The sequence below is a fragment of the Eublepharis macularius genome, chromosome 12 (genome assembly GCF_028583425.1).
Source record: "Eublepharis macularius isolate TG4126 chromosome 12, MPM_Emac_v1.0, whole genome shotgun sequence".
Classification (NCBI taxonomy): domain Eukaryota; kingdom Metazoa; phylum Chordata; class Lepidosauria; order Squamata; family Eublepharidae; genus Eublepharis; species Eublepharis macularius.
This window is the reverse complement of record NC_072801.1, coordinates 77,840,756-77,861,164: the sequence shown is the minus strand read 5'-3', so window position 1 is coordinate 77,861,164 and position 20,409 is coordinate 77,840,756. Positions and strand designations below refer to the sequence as shown.

The window sequence follows — 20,409 nt, the reverse complement described above, 5'->3', positions numbered from 1 at the left end:
AGGGAGAGGGAGAGGGAGTGGCCAGGGCACGCGTCGCCTTGCATGCTGCTCCGAAGCGGGCCAATCCGAACCGGGAAGGGGCGGGGCGGCGTCGAGCGCTCCGCGGGTGGGGGGCGCCTGGCTTCGCTTCACGCGCCCTGGAGCATGTTGCGGCGCAGGGTGACCAATGATGCGGCAACCGGAGAATGACGTGCGGGAGAGAGTTACCAATGGGAGCTGCTGTGGGGATCGGGGGCGGAGCGCGGTGACGGAATCGGCCAATGAGGAGAGGGGAGAAGTGGGCGTGCCCGACGACTGCCAAACTCACGCTGGCTGGTGCATGGGGCGGAAGCGGAGCGCGTCGGAGGGTCGCAGAAGAGACTCGGGTTGCCAAGTAAGGGGAGCGGGGCCGGGGCCGCTGGTGGGCGGCAGGGAAGGCCTGGGCTGTGGGGAAGGCACAGGAGCGAGTGGGGGGAGGAGTCAGGGTTGCCACCTCCGTGTTGGGAAATTCCTGGAGATTTGAGAGGCAAAGCCTGGGCAGGATGTTGTTTGGAATGGATCCTCAGTAGGGCATAATTGAAAGCGAGCCCCAGTCCCCACCTGGAGGTTGGCAACCCTAGACTGCGTGTGGCGTTTAAGGGACCGAAATGGCGGGAAGGGGGCAGGGTTTGGGGTGCGGGAAGAGAATGGGGTGTTGTTTGGGGTGGGTCTTCAACAGGGCCTAATGCCATAGAGCCGTGCCTAAAAAGCAGCCCTTTCCCCCAGGGCTCTGTGGCCTGGAGATCGATTGTAATTCCGAGAGATCTCCTGGTCTCACCTGGAGGTAGACATCCGTAGACAGGGATGGGGTCCAAGGGCCCGAAATAGCGGGGAGGGGAAGGGTTTGGCTTCTCGTCACAGAAGTCGGAGGAGGAAAGTAGCTTGTGAGCCTGAAGCCACTACAGTTGCCTGGTCATTAAGAACTTGAGCCTCATTTTTCTTTTTACAAATGGAATAGGGCTGCCCTGCATTTCTGTGTATCGTGGCTGCTTTAAAATCTCCCTTGGAGACATTAGCGTTAGACTTTTCCAGGGACTTGAGTGCAGCTTCTAAGGTGCCGCAGACAACGTCCTCTTTTTCTACTTGCCTCTGTTCTGCAGAAGGGTTTGACGGGAGATCGCCTGACCTCTCCTGGAGGTTGGCAACCCTAGACTGGGGGGTAGCACCCCAAGGACCAAAATAATGGAGAGGGGCTGGGTTTGTGGTGCGGGAAGAGAACAGGGGACAGGGTAGGCCAGGATTTGGGGTGGGGTTGCTGGGAAGGGGAAATCTGGAGGGGTAGGTTCATTTGAACGATAGGAAGGGGGAGTTGGGAATCTTGGTGTGGAGAAATGGTGGTATGGAGTGTTAAAATAAAAAAGGGACACAGCCCCTCCCTAGTTGAGCTGGGCGTCTTGGTGGGGGGGGGCAAGAGATGTGATGGGAAAGAGGAGGCAGAAGAAGGCGTGCAGGCAGACAGGCCAGGGAGATCTGAGCATCAGGGCTAAGTGTAGCTGCCAAGAAAAGAGGATTAAATGTTGGGGAGGGGGGATGAAGTCTGGAGTCGGGTGAGATGAATGAAGGAAGCGAAGGAGGGGGTCAGTCTGGGTGGCACAGCCCCAGAGAATGGGGCAGAGGCTGGAGGCAGATCTGGGAAAGAGGGAAGCAATGGGGGACCCATGTTCATGCTGATGTTTTCAAAGCCCTTTCTCTCCCTTCCTCCCTTTCTTCAAATGTCAGTAATCTGACTAACAGAAGCTGGTTTCTGTGCCTGAATGTGTGCACACACACACAGGCATGAGGAGCCTCTGCTATGTCAGCCTGAAGAATTTGGTTTTATTTAAACACTCCGTTTGGCTTTGATAAATATATTACTCAATTATCCCTTCCCCTTTTATCCGTCTCTTTCTTGAATGCGTCACGACTCTCATAAAAAATGAAAGCTGGGAGTATTTTGGGAAGCGGTGTTGTGTTTAATTGCACGGCAGTCAGAAAGCAACAGTGCCGGTGGGTGGAGGAGGCGCTCAGAAGTCAAGCTGTGGGAGCCAGAGAAGGAAAACAAATTGGGGAGGGTGTGTGTGTGAATGAGAATTTGGGAGATCAGGAGTTAGTGGAAGAGACCAGACCAGACGAAGGAGTCTGGTTGGGGTGGTGTCGAAAGGGGGTATGTGGTCAGATACCTTGGGGCGAAGAGAGTGGAAAGGTAGTACGGGGCGAACATGCTGGGGAGCAGAGCTGAATCGCCTCTGGGGTACGGTTTAGAGTTCAAGGTCTGTTCCTGGGCCAGGCCTCTTATGAGTCCTGCTTTTATGGGAGGAGTATGGAGGAGAGGCCGTGGCTTGGTTGTAGAGCATCTGCTCAGCATGCAGAAGGTCCCAGGTTCATCTCCAGGTAGGAGGTGATGTGCAGGACGTCACCTGAGACCCTGTAGAGCTGCTGCCAGTCCGAGCAGGCAGTACTGACCTTGATGGACCGGTGATTTAGTATAAGGCATCTTGGGACAGAAGCGCAGAAGAGGTGTGTGTCTGTAGATGGAGATCAGTTAAGCAGAGAAAAGGATTCCTATAGGAGAAAGATCAATAGATGGATATCTGTCAGTTGAATCAGAGGATAAAGGAATACCAGGACGCAATTAGATCAGAAAAATAAAGTGTATGCAAAAATCAATCTCCTTTGAAGCTGATTTATGTTTTATCCGTATTTTAAAGGGTCTCTGAAACCTCAGGCTGTGCGTGTTTATAAGTGTGTAGGGACTCCTGGGTTCCGTGTGTGGAAACAGGAAGCTGTTGCTCTGATTGCCAAGCAGCTTTGTGCATCCCCTCAGCTTGGCGTTGCATCCTCCACCTGCCTGGGCGTTTTTTGGAGCGCTTCTGTCGGCTGCTGAGGTTTTCTTACCACTAGTAGGCAGAGGTTGAAGTCTCCCTCCTGCTGTCCCAGAAGGCCGAAGGAAGATTGAGTGATGGACAGATAGCAGCATCTGTTGTCCTCTTAAATGCTCTTTCTTTGAAGTCTGCTGTGGGTGCTGGGAACCCCGGGGAAATAGCTTTATGTAGGCCTGGGCAGGCAGACGTCCCTGCGTACGTCTTTCGTAAGAACTCTGCGATTAGATAACTGCTGCTAAGGAATTGTGCGCCACCGGCTCTTGGCTGGTATTATGTAATAACTGCAGAAGGGGGAGAGCCCCCTGCAAGGGGCCCGCTCGGTGCCGCTTGGGGGTTTGCGCTCACGTAATCTTTCTTGGGAGAGTGACTCATTATATCATCGGGGCTTCACCTGTTTTGTTGTGCAGTGTTCGTCTTTATCTGAGTCAGCAGGCTCATGAGGAGAGGGGGAGAAGGGGATGGTGACTTTGGAGATGCTTTGGTGTGTGTGGGGGAAACGTGGCCCTTCTTGCTGCACGGGAGCTCTCGGGGTGTCCTTTTTGATTTTCCTGTTTCTTTAGCAGATGTGGTTTGTGAGCGTGTAGGCAATTTAATAACAAAACAGGCAATGCTGTCCGAAATAAAATACAGAACCTTGAAGAAAATGCCAGTAAACATTTTGTTAGAGAAAGAAATGCAATGGAACAGTAGCTTGCCTAGCACACAAGCTCTTCCCTCGGATACAGCCGTAGATGAGTAGATGGAAATTCTACAGGTTGCAGCCAGTGATCTGCTAACTAGTTGTTACCTAGCAATCCCTATCTGACTTAAGTCCCTGAGATCCCTTCTTGTTCCCCTTTCGTTCTGTCCCAAGGTTATTTTCATGCTCAGTCAATGAATGCCATGGCTAGTGAGAAGAACAGAATTAGGCACATCTCCTGCACAGGTCCTGTTGAAATGAGGGTTGTGCAAGAGCTTGCTTGTGGCTCTTATTTGGAAGGAGAGGGGGAGACGTGATTTGCAACTCGCTTTCAAGGCATCCGCTGTAGATTTGTTTTCTTGTTTCTCTTTTGTATTTCTCATCACTAAATTTCTCTGTCAATGGAAAATAATTGAGGCATTAATTATCTCTGTAGCTCAGAGCTGAAATAAACCTCGGCTTATCCCTAAGCCCCTTTGATAGCGGGAGCAAAATGACAGCCAGATCCTCAACGCTGCACTCTTGCAAAGCCCTGCAGGATTTCCTGCCTCTTGTTGTCATCCTCGGTGCATGTTGCCCTTCTGCAGCTGCTTTCTCCTCTGAAGATAAATGAAGCAAGAAAATTGAGCCCCCTTTCCTAAGGTGCACTGTGGAAATGCTTCCTAGAGCAAGGCCCAAAGCCTGGCAGTCTATTCTCCCCCCCCCCTCCCCTTTCCGGTCTTTCTTTTCTCCTACTGTGTAAGGCAGACTGTTTTTCTTCTGTTCTGACATCCCCTTTTGTGACAGCTTTCCCGCCCCCTCCCGTGCAGCTTCCTGTCGTTTTATTGGGTCACTCTTTTGTGCATCCCTTTCTGTCAGTTGAGGATGAGTTCCTTTCACTTCTGGGAAAGCCCATCGAGATTGTACCCTCCGAGAGGAATCCTTCGTCTTTTCCAAAGGAAGAAGATTAAGAAAGGAAAAACGGGTGGGTAGATAGATCCCAGATTGGGTGGGCAATTATGTCTCTTCCAAAGCAGAAGACAAGAATGCTTGGATGTTCAAGCAACGTATGGCATCCCAAACTTGTGAAGAAGAGAGAAAAAATCCCAAGACCTGGAGATTCCTCTGTCATCAGATGACCCAGAAAAGCAGTCAGATGGAGTGGAGGGATAAGGCAAGTGCTCCAGTACGTTGTGTGTGTGCTCCTGGGCCAGGCAGATGGTGGGACAGAACATGCAACGGAAAAGAGACAGCTATAGTAAAGCTTAATTCTTGACGGCAGTGTTGAGTAGGCTCCAGAGGGCAAAACGGCAGCAGGATTAGTGCGGAGAACATCCAAGTCTCGGGCATCCCAGCGGGTCAAGGCCCATTTTGCAGGATCAATTATAATTATCCGCTACCGATACCAGTATTAAACTCTGTTCCCAAAGAAGGCACGACTGACATTCCAGCACAGGAATAGATACGCTAAGTTTACAGGTTCCTGTAGGTAATCCATCGGGTTCCCAAGGAATGATCCACTTGAAGGTACCTGCTTCTTTCTTCCTTTCTTATCTGGGATCTGAAGGTGCGCGTTGGGAAAGGGGAGAGTTGAAGAGACTTGGTTTGGGTTCACAGTGGCTAAGGAAGTGCTCCAAACAAATGGATGATGGTGTTTGGATAAAAGAGAAAGAATATCAGCCAATGAGACCATCCCAGCTGATAGTAGAAGGCCATAAGTCTTCCTGCAGAATCAGTCCAGGCGTCGTTTAGGTCTTTAAGTACTGTTGAACTATCATCTCTGGTGGGGGAAAAAAAAGTTCTGAACTGGCAGAAACCATCTCAGAGAAACTGAGATGTGCTTTGCCCGTCTGCCGTGGCTTAATCTGGCATTGCAAAGTGAAATCGTCATCACGCGTTGCAGCGGCAATCCCTGACCGCTTCCCTCACTTCAGCCACTTTGTTGGCTGGATTGTAGCAACTAGAATGTTGTAGGTGTACAGTAGGGTAAAGGAGAGCAGGCGGGGCTGCAGTGACTCAGGTTCTGGGTGCCAGTGCATCTCTGCCGGCAGTGTCCTGGGGCGTGTGCGCGCAGTGTTTAGCCACGTGCGGAGCCCTGTTTCCCAGCGTCTCTGTTGTGCGCTACTTCCCCTCCAAGGCACTGCCCCAGTTCTGCTCGGCTGTTCTGGGACACAATGTCCCGTAGAAATGTGTGTCTGGGTGAGGCATTCCGGTTGAAGCTGGCTGCCAGGCTGGCATTCCTGGGCAAGGCAGCGCACTGCCAGCAGGGGGCGGCAGTCTCCCAAAACCAGAGAATCTGGCAGCGCCGCACTGGAGACGCTGAAATGCCGCGTTTGGGGTTGGATGCATGAACTGGCGCTCCACAGCACGCATACGGACTGTCAGGTATCAAGAGGTGCAAAGGAAGTGGGTGGTCTGTGTCTTTCACTCTGCCGGCAAGGCCCTTTGCTGTGAAGGGAAGAGCCTTCGGCGGCTTGACTTGATGGAGGATTGCTGGAAACCCGCCTGGGCTGCTGCGTCAGTTCTAGGGAGGCGGATGTGTCTTAGTCTTTTGCAGCAAAAATAAACAAATCGTCTTGTGGCTTCTTAAAGATAAAGTTAATGTGGCAGAAGTTCTTGCAAACTGAAGCCCAATTTCTTCAAATGGTGTGGGGAGGGGAGACCAAAAAGTGCAGATCCTGTTTGATCGTTACCCACCCCCCACCCCCAAAAAGGTGGGCAGCTAGTTTCAGAAATCTGGAATTAGATTTCTGGTTGATTCCAGATTTCTACAATACATTGTCCGGTTCATTGGCTGTCTGATGAAGAGAACGTGATTCTCGAAAGCTTATGCTACAATAAAATTGGTTAGTCTTAAAGGTGCTACTGGACTCTTTTTGATTTTGCTACTACAGACTAACACGGCTAACTCCTCTGGATTAATTACTCTGGCGCTCTTACTATTATTTATCTCATTTATAGTCCACCTTTCTCATTAAGACTCAAGGGAGACTACATAGTGTGAGATTAGCACAGTCCGTATCAAGGACATTTCAGTAAAAAGTGCCAGAGAGTAAATAAATGCAAGTTTACAAAGACATAACATGAGCTAAAATCCAATACAGAATTAAAGAATTGCCTTGAGTCCCAGTAAAAGGCAGACTCTAACTGATGTAAATAAATACATTAATAAACTGGCTGGATCTGAAAGCCAGCCAGCATGACTGGAAGCAGGATTCAAACCCACAGCCTTGTGGGAGGGCTCCCAGCTCCTGCCAGCGTCCTTGAAGGTCTCTTGCCTTTCTACCCCCACCCCCATTTATACTTTGAGCGCCTACCAGGAATCTCAGTTCAGGTCTCCAGGGATGTGTTGCAGTCTCTAATTGCAATGAATGTTGACATGGGTAAGTGGGAGTATCGTCCCCCTCCCCTCCAAAAAAGCAAAGCTCAAAGATTCCTTGCCTTCCCCAGCAAATTGCAGCAGGAGCTTTTTCCCCCTTTGGGGTTTTTTTTTTGCTCTGTGACTGGCTTGCTATTATCTTGTCCCTGTGTATTTGAAGAACAAATTAGCATGTTGCTGTGGAAAGAAGGAAGGGGGAGGGAGTATCTGGCTGGCGCCTGCACTCGCCGAGAGAGCCAAAAGAACGCTATGTTCTCGTCTGCCTTTTATGGGCCACCGCCTCTTGTTCCTGTGACTGGCGGTGTGGAAATAACCGCCCTAGGCAAGGCAGCAGGCGGGGGAGGGGGGAGAGGAGGGGCTTGTGGCAGAGACTCCGCCTCCTCCTGGGCACAGGGGGGCGGGTTGTACAACACAACACGGCCCAGCCCGTGTGAGCTTAGCTGGAAAGTGTTACATAAGAGCCGGGAGCTGTGTGGCTGCAACAGCTGCCTGATCAGATGACCTGGTTATGGAAAGAATTTGGCCCACACTTGCTGGAAGCCAGCGCCTGTTCTGATTACGGCGGAGAGGCCGAGGCAGAGAGAGCGGGCCTGCAGGGCTGGGGGCAGTCAGCAGCTGGCGGGCACTCCTGGGGGCTCTTTGCCCCCCTTGTCTTGAGAACGGCATGCCCCAAGCTGTAGTTTCTCCGCTTCATTGTTGCAGAGAAGTTGGACTTCTAGGAAGTGGCCTGCTCTGCGAGGTTCTGGGTTTAAGATGGAGTTAGATCTTGGGGTCTGGACTCCTGGCTATGAAGACCTTTGCAAAGAGTGGAGGCTTAAAGTCCAGCCACAAGCCCCTCCCAAGAGGAAAGGGGCCCTTCCGAGGGAGACCAGAAAGGGCACCCATTTAGTTTGCCTCCTGTCCTGGGCAAAGAGGAGTAGGGGCTCGAGCGTGCATACTGGGAAGTTTATCTCTGCCTTAGTATCCAGAGAATGTTGTTGCAGAAGAAGTAAAGGGTTTCAGGAGGCGGGGCTATGCCTGAAGGGTTAAAGCGGAGAGCAGGGAAGCTTAAACTTCCTGGTGTTGTTCCTATGTAGGCATGCCAGCAGCAAAACACCCTTGGCACAGCGCTGGGCTGGCCCACCTCCCGTCCTCTGTCTGTGCAACGAAAAGGCCTCTTCCTCACGGAGCCCCTCTTCCTCTGGTGTGCCCTCGTTGCCCCAAAAGGTTGCATCAAGAACATGTGCCTCCTATCGAGGGCGGGGGGGGGGGGGGAGACACTTGTTTCTACGAATCTCTAAGAGCCAAGCTACAAGTGACGCCTGACACAGGTTGGACACTTGTCGGCTTCCCTCAAGTTTTGATGGGAAATGTAGGAGTCCTGGTTTTACAGCTTGGCTCTCCATTACAGCTGCAAGACCAGGATGCCTACATTTCCCATCAAAACTTGAGGGAAGCTGCCAAGCGTCCAACCTGTGTCAGGCGTCACTTGTAGCTTCGCTCTAAATGGCTTCAGAGCGGTGTCATCTTCCTCTTAGCAAGGCACAGAAGATGTGCTTGCGGGAGAGTGTGTGTGCATGTGAGAGTTTTTTGTCTGGATATTTTGGGAAAAGCGTGAACGACTGTCTTCTCTCTTTGTTCTGAGCATATTCCTGGTACTTGAACCTCATTAATATAGTAACAATTTGGTTGCTTATTTATTGGAGGTGCTTCTTTTGCAGGGAGGGAGGAATTTACCCATCCCTGCATCCTTTTTACTCAGTAGGGTGTGGAAATGGTGATGAAAACTTATGCGGGAGACCAGCCATAGGGAAGCTGATGTGGATTAGGTGTTCTGCACATACGTCTGAGCTTTCAAGAGTCAAAGGTCATACCCTGGAAATCTAGTTGGTCTTTCAGGTGCTACTGGACCAGAATCTTGCTTTTCTACTACCAACCAACACAGTTCCCCGCCTGAAACTTTTAATAGTTGTATCACTGGCAGCGCAGTGCAAAAGAAACCTACAGAACGAATGTACGTGTCCTTGCAAACAGCCCTGAAGTCACTAGCTACTTTTTAAAAACTAACTTGACTACTCAGGCATATCCATGTTAGTCATTTAAAAGAAAAGAAAAAAGAATTAATGTTGGTAAAGCATCTCTACTTCGTTGCCTGGGAGCAATTCTGACTCTCCACAGGCAAACGGGCCAGTGACTGCCGACCAGTCTGGGAACTCCATTTCCCTTTAACCAGCTCCTTTGTTTTCTTACACGTCTTTGTAAGGGGGTGGAAAATCCATTGGAGTTACAAGTCCTCCATCAGCTTTCCCCTGTCCCCTGTTCTTTTGACTTGTTCTAGAACCACGGTGCGAATCTTTTCAGAGGATTCTAACTTTGTGGATGGCGCCCCCCTGGTTGATAGTCAGTTCACAAAGCTCTCCAATGGTTTTTGGATTAGTCACCCTTGCAAAGGCAGGCAGATCAAAGGCCCTAGCACCTTCTCTTCCCTGCTCTTCATTATCTGCGAAGCCCGGTTTCCGGGATGAATCTGCCCGCTTTGTACAGCAGCGCCCCTTGCAGCGGGCGCTTTCCGGCTTATTGGTCTGCAATCCGTTTAACCGTCATGGTTTCCTGTGGAGAATGCAGAGGGTCCTTGCATTTATTTATCTGGTGGACCTTGAGCAGTTTCTGTCAACCTGAAGACCCCACAAAATAGGAGGATACATGGGAATGACAATCTGATTCAAAACAACAATGCAAACATTTCTTCTAGTGGGGAAAATATGGTTATTACTTCTGCATGATGTGGGGAGAGAAAAGAACTCCCATCACTGTGTGAGATTAATTTCCCCCCCTCCTTGTTTGCCATCTGTTGCAAGCTTATTTTGCCCTTAAAGCTTCCGGTCTTGTTTGGCGTAATTATGTGTGAGTTTTCTGGAAACAAGAAGCTTCTTTGTCTACAGCTCTGTTTAGACTGTTTCCATTCAAATATTCCATACAGAGCAGAGAAATTGCCTTCCCCCCTTTTATACCTGATGAAGAGTTGTGTGAAAATTATATAAACCGAACGTTGTTATTATTATCAAAGTTTGCAGCAGCTGCGTGTCTTTTAGATAATGCACACCATTTACAGTTTGTTTAAAATAACATAATTCTGATTATTTTGTGATTTGGTGGGTTTGTGCAGGATCCAAACTGCTTCCTCCCCTTCCTGTATGCTGGCTGGATAAATAGGTGTCAAGGGCTGCCTTGACAATAGGCCTGCTTTTTAATTAACAGCCAAACCGGAAAGCTGACCATTTTGCCAAGGGGAAAGAGGTCAGAGAGGTCCACGTTGCTCATGGGTGCTCATCGGAGGACCAGTGGAAGATGTAATTGTGGCTGATGTGTCGTAGCTCAGGTAGAAGGACTAAGAGAATAGACCAAGGGAGTCATTCGGAATCTCACTGTTTCCGATGACAATGGTATCACAATGGGAGGCCAGCCGCTTTTGTCAAAAGAGTGTAAAGGTGTGTGCGTTGGAGAACCAGCAGCGGGGGTGAGGGCATCGCAGGCAGCTTTCCTTCCCGACTTTGTATCTACGCACGCATAGATAATTTGGACCAGACAAAGCAACAGGGAAAACAACATTCACTGCTTTTCTTTCTCATGCGCCTGCTGGAGACTTGCACTGGTTTCTCTCTGCTGTGCGTCTTAGGCGGGTGGGGGAAGCTATTTTAAAGAGTGCCCACTGTTGGGGATTCCAGATTAAGATGCCAAACAAATAAGCCAAATCCTTGGAGTACCCATATATCCAAGCCCATGCCGGGATATAGATCAAAATGGGTAGTTGTGTTAGACTGTCTGTAGCGGTAGAAAAGAGCAAGATTCCAGTAGCACCTATAAGACTAACAAGGTTTGTGTTAGGGTATGATCGTTCGTGAGTCACAGCTCACTTCTTCAGACTCACACAAAAACGGATACCCTACTACAAATGTTGTTAGTCTTATAGATGCTACTGGACTCTTGCTCTTTTCTACATGCCAGGTTTTATGTGCCGATGCAGCTTGAAGTACTTCAAATGGCCATCCCATGCCTGTATACTAATAGTAAAGAGTCCAGCAGCACTTTTAAGCCTAACCAACTTTATTGTAGCATTAGCTTTTGAGAACCACGGCTCTCTTCGTCAGATGCATCGTCAGCGAAAGCTTATGCTACAATAAAGTTGGTTAGTTTTAAAAGTGCTCCTGGACTCTACTGTTTTGCAACTACAGACTAACACGGCTGACTAATTTTATGTATTTTACTAATACATAAAATTACTAATGTTATGTGATAGATGCAAAAAAAAAAGTCTTCTTGGCAACCCCTTGGGAAGAAAGGTGGGTATAAATGAAGCACATTTCCTGCATTGTACAGGGGACTGGACTAGATGACCTTGGGAGGTCCCTCCCAGCTCTGTGTTTCTATCTTTTCCAGTAAACGCATAAATGTGGTTCTTAGCCGGTGGCTCCATTTGGCATAGTCCCAGATCCTCTGTGCCCAAAGCCCTTTCTTTTCCTGTCTTCCTTTTTTGTACTTAAGCCCACATAGATTCACCAAGGAAAAACAAACAATGGCATGTTTAGCAAGGGGAACACATTGTGCCCGTTGAACAAATGGTTACATAATGTGTATAGTTCTTAGCTGCTTCTGTGTGTAATGCTAGATGCCTGTGTACAGGAACTCGGCATGGATCCTCCCCGTTCTGAAGATTTTGCAAGGTGCTGTCCTTACGTGCGCGTGCGCGCTCCCTTGTACGGTAAGGGTGAGGTGATTTCCATAGGGGCATAGAAAGCATGAGAGTCACTTTGAAAAATGCTGGGGGAGGGGCTTCCATTTCTGATTTGTAGCTAGGATGTAGATGCAGTGAGAAGAATAACCCAGTCTTGTGAATGTGTGTATGCCCGTGTGCGTGTGGTCAGTATGAATCTCCCAAGCGCTGGAATTTTGCATGTTTTTTTTTTCTTTTTAAATGTGAGTAGCCTGGCTAGTAAAAAGCTTGCAGTGTAGCAACTTTCATTGACTTGTTTTCCAAGGCTGTGTGTGACCGTGCTAGTTGCTGTCTACCACAGAGCCACGCAAGGCATGGAAACAGTGGCGTCTGGTAACAAACCGCAATGCGAACTTGGGTTACAGAATGTTGGTGGGCTTTACACCCCAAACCAAAGGCATTTTGGAGAGGAGAGCAGAGAGATGGAAGGACTTGGCAACCTTTGCTTCACTGCTTTGGAAGCAGCAATTATCCAAATATTGATCTCTCCCAGTAGGTTTGGAGGGCTGATATTGGTTTATTGTGAGAAGGTAATGAGGTCTGGTCTCCAGATAACAAAGCTAGAGTCAATATTTTGTACCGTTTTCTTTTAGCCCCCAGTTGGTGCCTTACCCTGCAGGTTGCTACTGTTGTGTGCCAGACTGCATAAACTCAGTGTGTGGAAAAGTGGGATCATTTGTTGTGTGTTCCCAGGCTTTGCTTGCTTTTGTCGTTATTTGAGTAGTCAGCCTGCTCCATCCTCCCCTCCAACCACTTAATTATGGAGCCTTGCAACAATGTCACTTGTGAGTGTGGAGCAAGGTAAACGTTCTATAGCACCCTTTGGACTTGCAGAGTTTATCATGAATGGCTGGATCAGATGACTAATGTGCTCAGTTGCACCTGCTACTTTTTAAATATTATCTAACATAGGACATATGCATAGGGGGTGTGCCTGGGGCTCATTAGGTGGGCAAGGCTGAAGTCCGAGATGAGGGACTGAATGAAGAAAAGCAGGGATGGAAAGGGTGAGAGCTGGAGGCAGAGAGGTAGATTTCTGTATTTCTTAATAATAAAGAGTCCAGTAGCACCTTTAAGATTAACCAACTTTATTGTAGCATAAGCTTTTGAGAACCACAGCTCTCCTCGTCAGATGCATCTGACAAAGAGCTGTGGTTCTCAAAAGCTAATGATGAATCTGACAGAGCTGTGGCTCTCGAAAGTTTATGCTACAATAAAGTTGGTTAGTCTTAAAGGTGCTACTGGTCTGGCTGTGCTGACCCATACTTCAAGGCTAGAGTACTGTAGGTGCTCTGCACGGGGCTGCCCTTGAAGACTATTTGAAAACTTTAGCTGGTGAAAAATACAGAACCTATTTCTTATCAGGTTTTTTTGCCAACCAAGGTAAGATAAATCTCCTGCTGCACCCATGGAGCCACTGGCTAGATGCAAGCCAAGCCCCTGTGGTGCTGCCAGGTTGTGAGGATGCTAGTCCCACACACACACCCTGCTCCTGACGGCAATGTTGGAAAAACCATTGTCCGTACTCTAGCCTTGAAGTATGGATCAGCACAGCCAGAGCAAGGGTCTGCAAACAGGGAGTCAGCTTGCTAACTAAATGAAGCTGGTGGGGGGGGGGAACGTTTTTGCCACGGACACCTGTTTTTCCAACCTTGCCATCAGGCTGGGGACACTGACGAAGAGAGCTGTGGGTGCTTGAAAGCTGGCGCTGCATCTGACGAAGACAGCTGTGCTTCTCGAAAGCCGATGCTACAATAAAGGTGCTGCCGGACTCGACCCTTTAAAATGAGCAGCGCCTGCTGGGCTGGTTTGGCCAGAGGGCCGGCCTGTGGCTCGGCATCGGCGCTCGCCTTCCGGGGGCTCCCCCCGCCCAGCCCCCGCTGCGTGAATGGCGAGGCCGGCTGGCGATTATGCAGCCCGAATCCCGGCGCCGGATTGGCCGAGCCCGCCAGCCAATGGCGGCCTCCCCGGGACTGCTGGTGGCAGCGCCACGGTCCACGTGCGGCGTGTGTAAGGGCGGGGCGGGGGGCCGTGACATCAGCGGGCTGCTGGCCGCCGCCGCTGCTCCGCCTGCTGGTTATACAATGGGCCGCCTCTGCTGCGCCCGCCCGGAGCCAGACGCTGCTGAGCAGGGCAGGCTAAGGAGGCTCCGCTGCTGTCCGCCGCGCATCGCCCCGCCGCCCGCGCCCCGCTCGTCTCCCCAGGCAGCCCCCAGGAGGATGTATTTGATCGGCGAGGGAGTCCCCACTGGCTGGTCGAGAGGCTCCCGAGAGCATTTGTCCCCGGCTCAGGCGTGCGTCGGCTAAGGGCCCCCGGGAGGCAGCGTCTTCTTGCTCCCGCCGCTGGTGAGTGGGGGGGGGGCGTGCGTGCGCTCAGGGATGCCAACTCTGGACGGGGAAATTCCTGGAGGTTTGGGGGTGGATCCTGGGGGGGGCACAGAGGGGTATCGTGCCCTACAGTCCACCCTCCGGAGCAGCCCTTTCCTCCACGCTTTGTCTTCTGGAGCTCGCCGGGAGATCTCCAGGCCCCTCCCGGAGGCTGGCAACCCCGGAGAGAGGGGCTTTGCTCTTTGCCCGGCTGCGGCCGCTGCGCCGAGGCGCCGCCCAAAGGCAGACACCCCGGCGAGGGCGTCACGTGCGCCACTGCTGCGGGAACGGAATGTTCTCTCCTCGGAGAGGCTTCGCAATCTGGCAGGCTCGGCCCTGCCTGTGGGGGTGGCGGGAGGCAGCAGGCAGGTTGGCAGGCATGTGCAGGCAGGGAAATGCCAGGTTGCTCGATGGGGATTGGGTGCTTCTGCCAGCCGAAGAAGCGGTGGGCAACTTTGGGGGCACGGCTGGCGCTGCTGCAGCGAGCGGGGAGTTCGTTTGGGGGAGCATTTGGAGCAGGGAAAGAATGCAGCCCCCTTGTGCGTTGCTCTGAGTGGCACGGCTGAAAGGGGTAGGTGGGGGTGGGTAGCTGAGGAAGGGAGCGTTGATTCTCGGATCTTGCTCTGCTGAAAGCGGGAGAGAGCGGAGGAAAGGAAAGGCAAGGCGGCGGCAGACGGTCGTCTTTGGGTAAGGGGAGATGGTGATGTGGGATGGGGGGGTATAGCTCAGGCGGAGAAAGGGGCGTGGCGTATAGTCTGGAGGCAGAAAGAACTGTAGGGGTATTGTTAGGGGTATGTAGACAGGAGAGGGAAGAAGCCTGGGTGGTACAGCTGGCAGGGGGAGGGAGTGGGGGGTATCTTGGAGGGGAAGAGGGGTGCGGCCCCTCTTCACAGGACAAAAGGGGGTGTGGCAGACTCTGGTCTAAAACCCGTCTCTCTCTCCGTGGTGGGGGTATGATTGAGTTGCCAAAGCTACAGTCATATCCTAGGGATGGCGTCTGAGCGGTTTCAAGCGTGGCCCAGGGGATGTGACCTGTTCTTTCTCTATGCTTCAGATAATTGACAGGCAAGGGCTTTTTAAAGGAAGAAATCAAACTCTTGTTGCCAGCTGAGCATAACCTTTTAAAAAATAACATCCCAGTTGTGGGCTTTGTTTATAGCCAGTTTCTTGCTTAGTATATAATAATAATAACATCAACAGTGTGCTTATATACCACTCTTCTTTTATGGGGCATGCTTTGAGGGAAGTCTGGCAAAAGCTGGGAGACTGATTGTCATCACATTTCGTGTCTGGTTCCCAAGTGGTTTTCTCGCTCAACCCAGCGAGCAGGCATGCATGTATTCTTGCGACCTGCCTCAGCGGGGTGTGAGAACAAGGGAGATCAGTAAAGATCCCTTAATAAATATAAAGCAGGCCTCTCTGATAATGCTCAGAAGACACCCCTGCCGTGCTCTGTTTGGTGCCACCTCCAAGCTGTGGAACTGCCAACCGTTTCACGGGCCCCTCCTGCTGTACCTTTTAATATCGACGTGATTTGCGAACATTGCTGATAGTACTGTTTACCTTCGTTTCAGGCATGGGCTGCCAATTTCTGTGTATCAGACAGTTGTTAAAGCAGCCACTTGGCCAGTTGAAAGCTCTAGCTGGTTTGGGGATGGGTTTTGCTAGGAGAAATATTTGTTGTGTTCCAGAATTATGTCTTGAAAACTAAAGAATGAATCTTTTTTTGGGTGCTTACCAAGGATCCTAGAACAAATGGGTTTGAAGCCTGCTTATGTGCGAAAGTAAGGAGACCTCTGCTGTTTTAATGTGGTATAACTTCTGAAGCCAGCTTTGTGTGTGGATGCTTTCGCTATGACAAACTGTGTAGTTTTTTAGATGCCACAAGACTCTGTCTTTGGCAGGCAATTGAGTGACGCATCTGGAATTTTCAACTGGCTCGGCAACTTACACATCCATTTTATGCCTTTAAGGGTGTTACGAATTTGCTGAAATCCGACATGGCTTAGTTCCAGGTACATATGATTCATTCAAGGATGTTCACAGCTGAAATAAAACTTTGGCAGAAGCCCAGTACTTTCCAGATATGTGTGCTTTAAGTTCAAAATATGACTTTTCAAGTTCCAGGATGCGAATGTTCTGGGGCACATTTACTTCTGTGTGGGTGGAGCCCAGCTTGCAAGTTTCAGAGACATCTTCATCGGGAAGAAATGAAGAGTTCTGTGAAATTTGAAAGTTGGCCTGCTCTTATACCACTGTGATCCATTCCTTGGCACTACACCACCTTGTCTAATTTGAATTCTTTTGGGGGCCAGGCTGGCGTCCTCCATCTTACTCTTCCTTGACTATACTCACTTGGAATTTGGTCCTGTTGGTTTCTTTTGTGTATTTTTTTGGGGTGCAAGGCTGTGACTTGAAATCAAGCCACCCCAGAGTAGAGTTTCTCCTCTTTAAAAAAAGCAAGGGCAGAGAACACGTGTGCCTTTTGTAATCCTCGTATGTTTTGCTTTACTTGCCAGGAACCTGTTCAGGTTGTGTGTTTCTACAGTCACTTCAGGGAAATAAATCCTTATTTTGGGGTAATGAGGAAACTGGACCTCGGGTTGTGGGGGGGGGGGGAAATGTGAACAAATTAAGGAAGCATCGAGTTTCTCTCATTCTAAGAGATATGCCCTCTCTCGAAATCCCAGGGGTGCTGAATGAAATGTTGTTCCTTACGTGTAATGTGCAAAATAATCTTCATGTTTAATCCACCATGAGTTACAGTGAAAAAAGAAAGTTAGCTGTGTTAGTCTGTAGTAGCAAAATAGTAGAGAGTCCAGTAGCACCTTTAAGACTAACCCACTTTATTGTAGCATAAGCTTTCGAGAGCCACAGCTCGCTTTGTCAGATGCATTTATGCTACAATAAAGATGGTTAGTCTTAAAGGTGCTACTGGACTCTTTACTACAATGAAAAAGGTGGACTATAAATACATAATAAATTAATAAAAATATGAATGGAGGTGTGATAGGAAAAGCTGATTAAAGAAATGCCGCCTTTTAAAATTTATACTGGGGGCAGGTGGGTTTACTGTTCTAGCCCCCTATGTGTGATGAAGACATCACAGCTTTCCTCTAAGCGCTTTATAAACAGGATTCCCTCCCACCCCTCATTTGGGGATTAAAAATAGAAAACCATCTCAAACTGGGAGGACTAAACATAGCACAGTTTAGAAGCTGAGCAATCTGGCAGGCTGCCTCTCTGCAGAATAAGAGTGCTGCGGTCCAAGTGAGACGGGGAGGTGGAAATGGATTTATCCCTTTAAAAAGGTGTGCGGGGCAGGGGCTAGGGACTGTCTCACTCCGAAGCCTTACAGCACACACCTAGCAGAGATTCAGGCACCGGGATGGATTTGCTGGCAGGAGGGAACCCTCTCCTTACCGCTAGGAGGAGATGACGACGGCAGAGGAAGCAACCAGAGCTGGGCCAGAGTTGCCACGCCAACCCTTTCCAGCGCTTCCAGGATAGTCAAACCCTATGTGATTATTAGGCCTGGCTTACTTTCCAAGGTGTCGTCATAAACAGTTTTTAAAAACAAATGTGAGCGTATTTGTGCATTGAAGAAAAAAATATATAAAGAAAATTTAAATTGATCTTTGATCTTGATCTTTGTGCAGTAAATTTCTTTGGTCTCCACTGTATGGCCTTTGGCACTTTGTCCTGCTGCCTGTTTGTGAAGCTGGTGGGACTTTGGTGTCTTTTGAACAAATGTCTGGGGAGAAGACATCAGCTTCCTCCCCTATACACACAACATGTAAGTGTAATGGTGGGGGAAGCTGCCACTGTTGAATTCCTGCCTGCCTTGCAGCTCTTGAAGGCACATGGTGGTCCCTGCCAGACGGAGGGGTTGTCCTTAACCTTTTTTATGCATTGAACCCTTTGGCAGACTGGGGACGCCTATGGACCTCCTCTCAGAATAATATTGTTAAATGCATAAAATAAAAGACACATTTCCGTTTGATTACCGAAAATAAAGTTGTCATTTTCCCCCATCCAAGTTCATGGACCCCTTGAAATCTATCCACCAATCCCTTGGGGGTCTGTGGACCCCAGGTTAAGAGCCCCTGGGGCTTTGCTCATACCCGTTTACCTGAAAGTGGAGCTCCTTGCTCTTGAGCCTGCTTTAGTTGAAATGCCTCCCTGGCAACCAAAAGGCAGTGCGAGTAATTTTGTGGAGGGGGGATGTCGGTTTGCGTACCTTTTACCCGCAAGAGGGGAGATTAAATTCGTGTTGCGATAAAAGGGCTTGTGGTCAAAAAAGTACGTAAATGAAGGCGCGGCAAGCTCCTTTCTGACTATAGGTTGTCATCTGCGATGGCTTTCTCAGTCTCTGATTTCCTGCGATGCCTTTTCATTCTCTGAGGTCATGGAAAGCGTAGAAAGAGGGGATTATTACTTTTTTCCCTCTGAAGGCACGTATTAGTGACGTGGGTAAGCCATAGGAAATAATCTCTGTGATCTGTTTATAGAGGCTTGGCAGAGGGAAAGAGGAAACGGTTTGTGCTGGAAGCCTTTTCCAAAACTATTTTTGTAGCTTCCCCTTTGATACAAAAATAAAAAGGACCACAATATTCAAGAAGCGCCCGGCACAGAGTAGCTCTTCCTCACAGTAGATTTGTTGTTGTTTTTTACTGCCATTTGATCAACGGCTGTGGTATCCAACAAAAAGAGCCACCCCAATTTAAAATTGGGGGTGTGTAGTTGGATCCAGTCTGCGCCCCAAGGAGCTTACAGTCTGCTGCTGAGGTGCTCTGCTCCAGGTGCACCTGGGTTGCTGTCTGCTTGGCAGTGCGGTCTCTCTCCAAAACCTAATATGAATGATATGTATGTATAAGCATACAACTTCTTTTAAAAAACTGGCACTCTGCATTTGGCACATACACACACCCCTTGGTATGGTTTTATTGCCTTGGCTGGTTTTATTGGGGCCCACCACAGTACATTGGTAGAGTATGGTATGGTAGCAGAAGCTATGGTAGCAGAAGCACCCCCAAGCTGTGCTCAGCCACGGTTCCCCTGGCAGCTCTGCCCAGGGTGGCCCTCTCTGCTCTGCTCTGCCAGCCTTTCCAAGCAAAGAGTGCTGGGGATGAGGAGAAGAGCGAAGCCCAGGGACCTGGGCGGGCAAGAAAGACCGCTGGGGCAAAGTCAATCAGAGGAGCGGGTCAGAACGTTGTGTAACGGCGGTGAGCGCTCTGCCCTGCTCTTTGGACAGGGGCGCAGGAGAGAGGAGTCACTGATACTGGGCCAGATAAGGATGCCGTAAACCTCATTACTTAATCACGTGTTTTGGTTTCTGGGCATTACAAGTGATATTTGATGCTCATTCAGCCGCTTGTTCAGGTCATCCCACGTAGAAAAGCAGCGGAGCAAGGGGCGCCAGCCGCTGCGTTTCCAGGGCCCTGTCTTATGCAAAAGCCCCTTCCCGCTTGCGTGCTTACCTGTTCACTAACGCAGGCACCAGAGCCTTCTCTGCAGCATGCTGAGTATCACATTCACTCCAGATGCGTTGCTTAATCAGATTTTTCTCTCTCTTTTCTCCCCCTGTAGGTATTACCGAAGACTTACTCCTCTCCGATCAAACCTTTCTCACGCCACACAAGTCGAAGAGGCGGCCCCTTAGACCGACTCTCTTCCTTCCTTCTTCAAAGTTTCGCCACCACTTTGGCAGTCGTGGAAGTCCCAACCTTCTTCCCACCTCTCCCCCCACTTCCTCAAAAAGGATCCCATGTCCCAGAACCCATCATGAGCACAGGCTGTGAGCCCGGGCAGAACCCTTATGAAGGGGGCGGCAACGGCAGCAGCTCGGGAGCCCCCCGAAGGGCCAGAGCGCAGCGCGGAGGAGAGGCCCAGGGCCAAGCCAATGACGACATGGATGCCAACAGCAATGGCTCCAGCGGCAACGAATCGCACGGTGATTCCCACAGCAGCTCCCGCAGCAGCGGCAACGGCAAAGATTCCGCCCTGCTGGAGACCACTGAGAGCAACAAGAGGTAAGCTTTGGGGTGAGCTGCGTGGGGCTGACGTCCTTCTTTCTGGCTGCCAGCTCCTGCCCCACTCTCTCGCTGTTAACCTGTGACGAAGGAGTTCCAGGAGTCCTGCATTCTTGAGCAGGGCTCTCTGAGGTGCGCTGCTGCATGGCTGGATTTGAGTCGCCTCTCTGGGGCTCCAGACAGAGGTGCCAGCTTTCATGTGAGGAGGGCAGGGAGGGTGACATCAGTGCTTAGTTCTCGTGGCCCCTCTTGCACGCCCAGGGTAATTCCAATTGCCACTTTGGGGTCAGGAAGCAATTTTCCCCAGGCCAATGTGGCTAGGGATCCTGGAGGTGTTTTGCCACC

At 50.1% G+C, this 20,409-nt stretch overlaps 1 protein-coding gene across 5 annotated transcripts in view; it reads left to right on the top strand.

The window, feature by feature from the left end:
- The first annotated feature begins 318 nt into the window (after positions 1-318).
- PER1 (period circadian regulator 1) overlaps positions 319-20,409 on the top strand; it is a 37,992-nt gene continuing 17,901 nt past the window's right edge. For 3 of the 5 annotated variants that reach the window (XM_054994998.1, XM_054994999.1, XM_054994995.1), the window contains exons 1-2: positions 319-373; positions 19,622-20,064. In XM_054994998.1, the coding sequence (XP_054850973.1) occupies positions 320-373; positions 19,622-20,064 (497 nt within the window). In that variant the 5' untranslated portion in view covers position 319. Of the gene's footprint in view, positions 374-5,832; positions 5,923-13,767; positions 14,012-19,621; positions 20,065-20,409 lie in introns of those variants that run through there. The other 2 variants (XM_054994996.1, XM_054995000.1) reach the window with 2 other exon arrangements.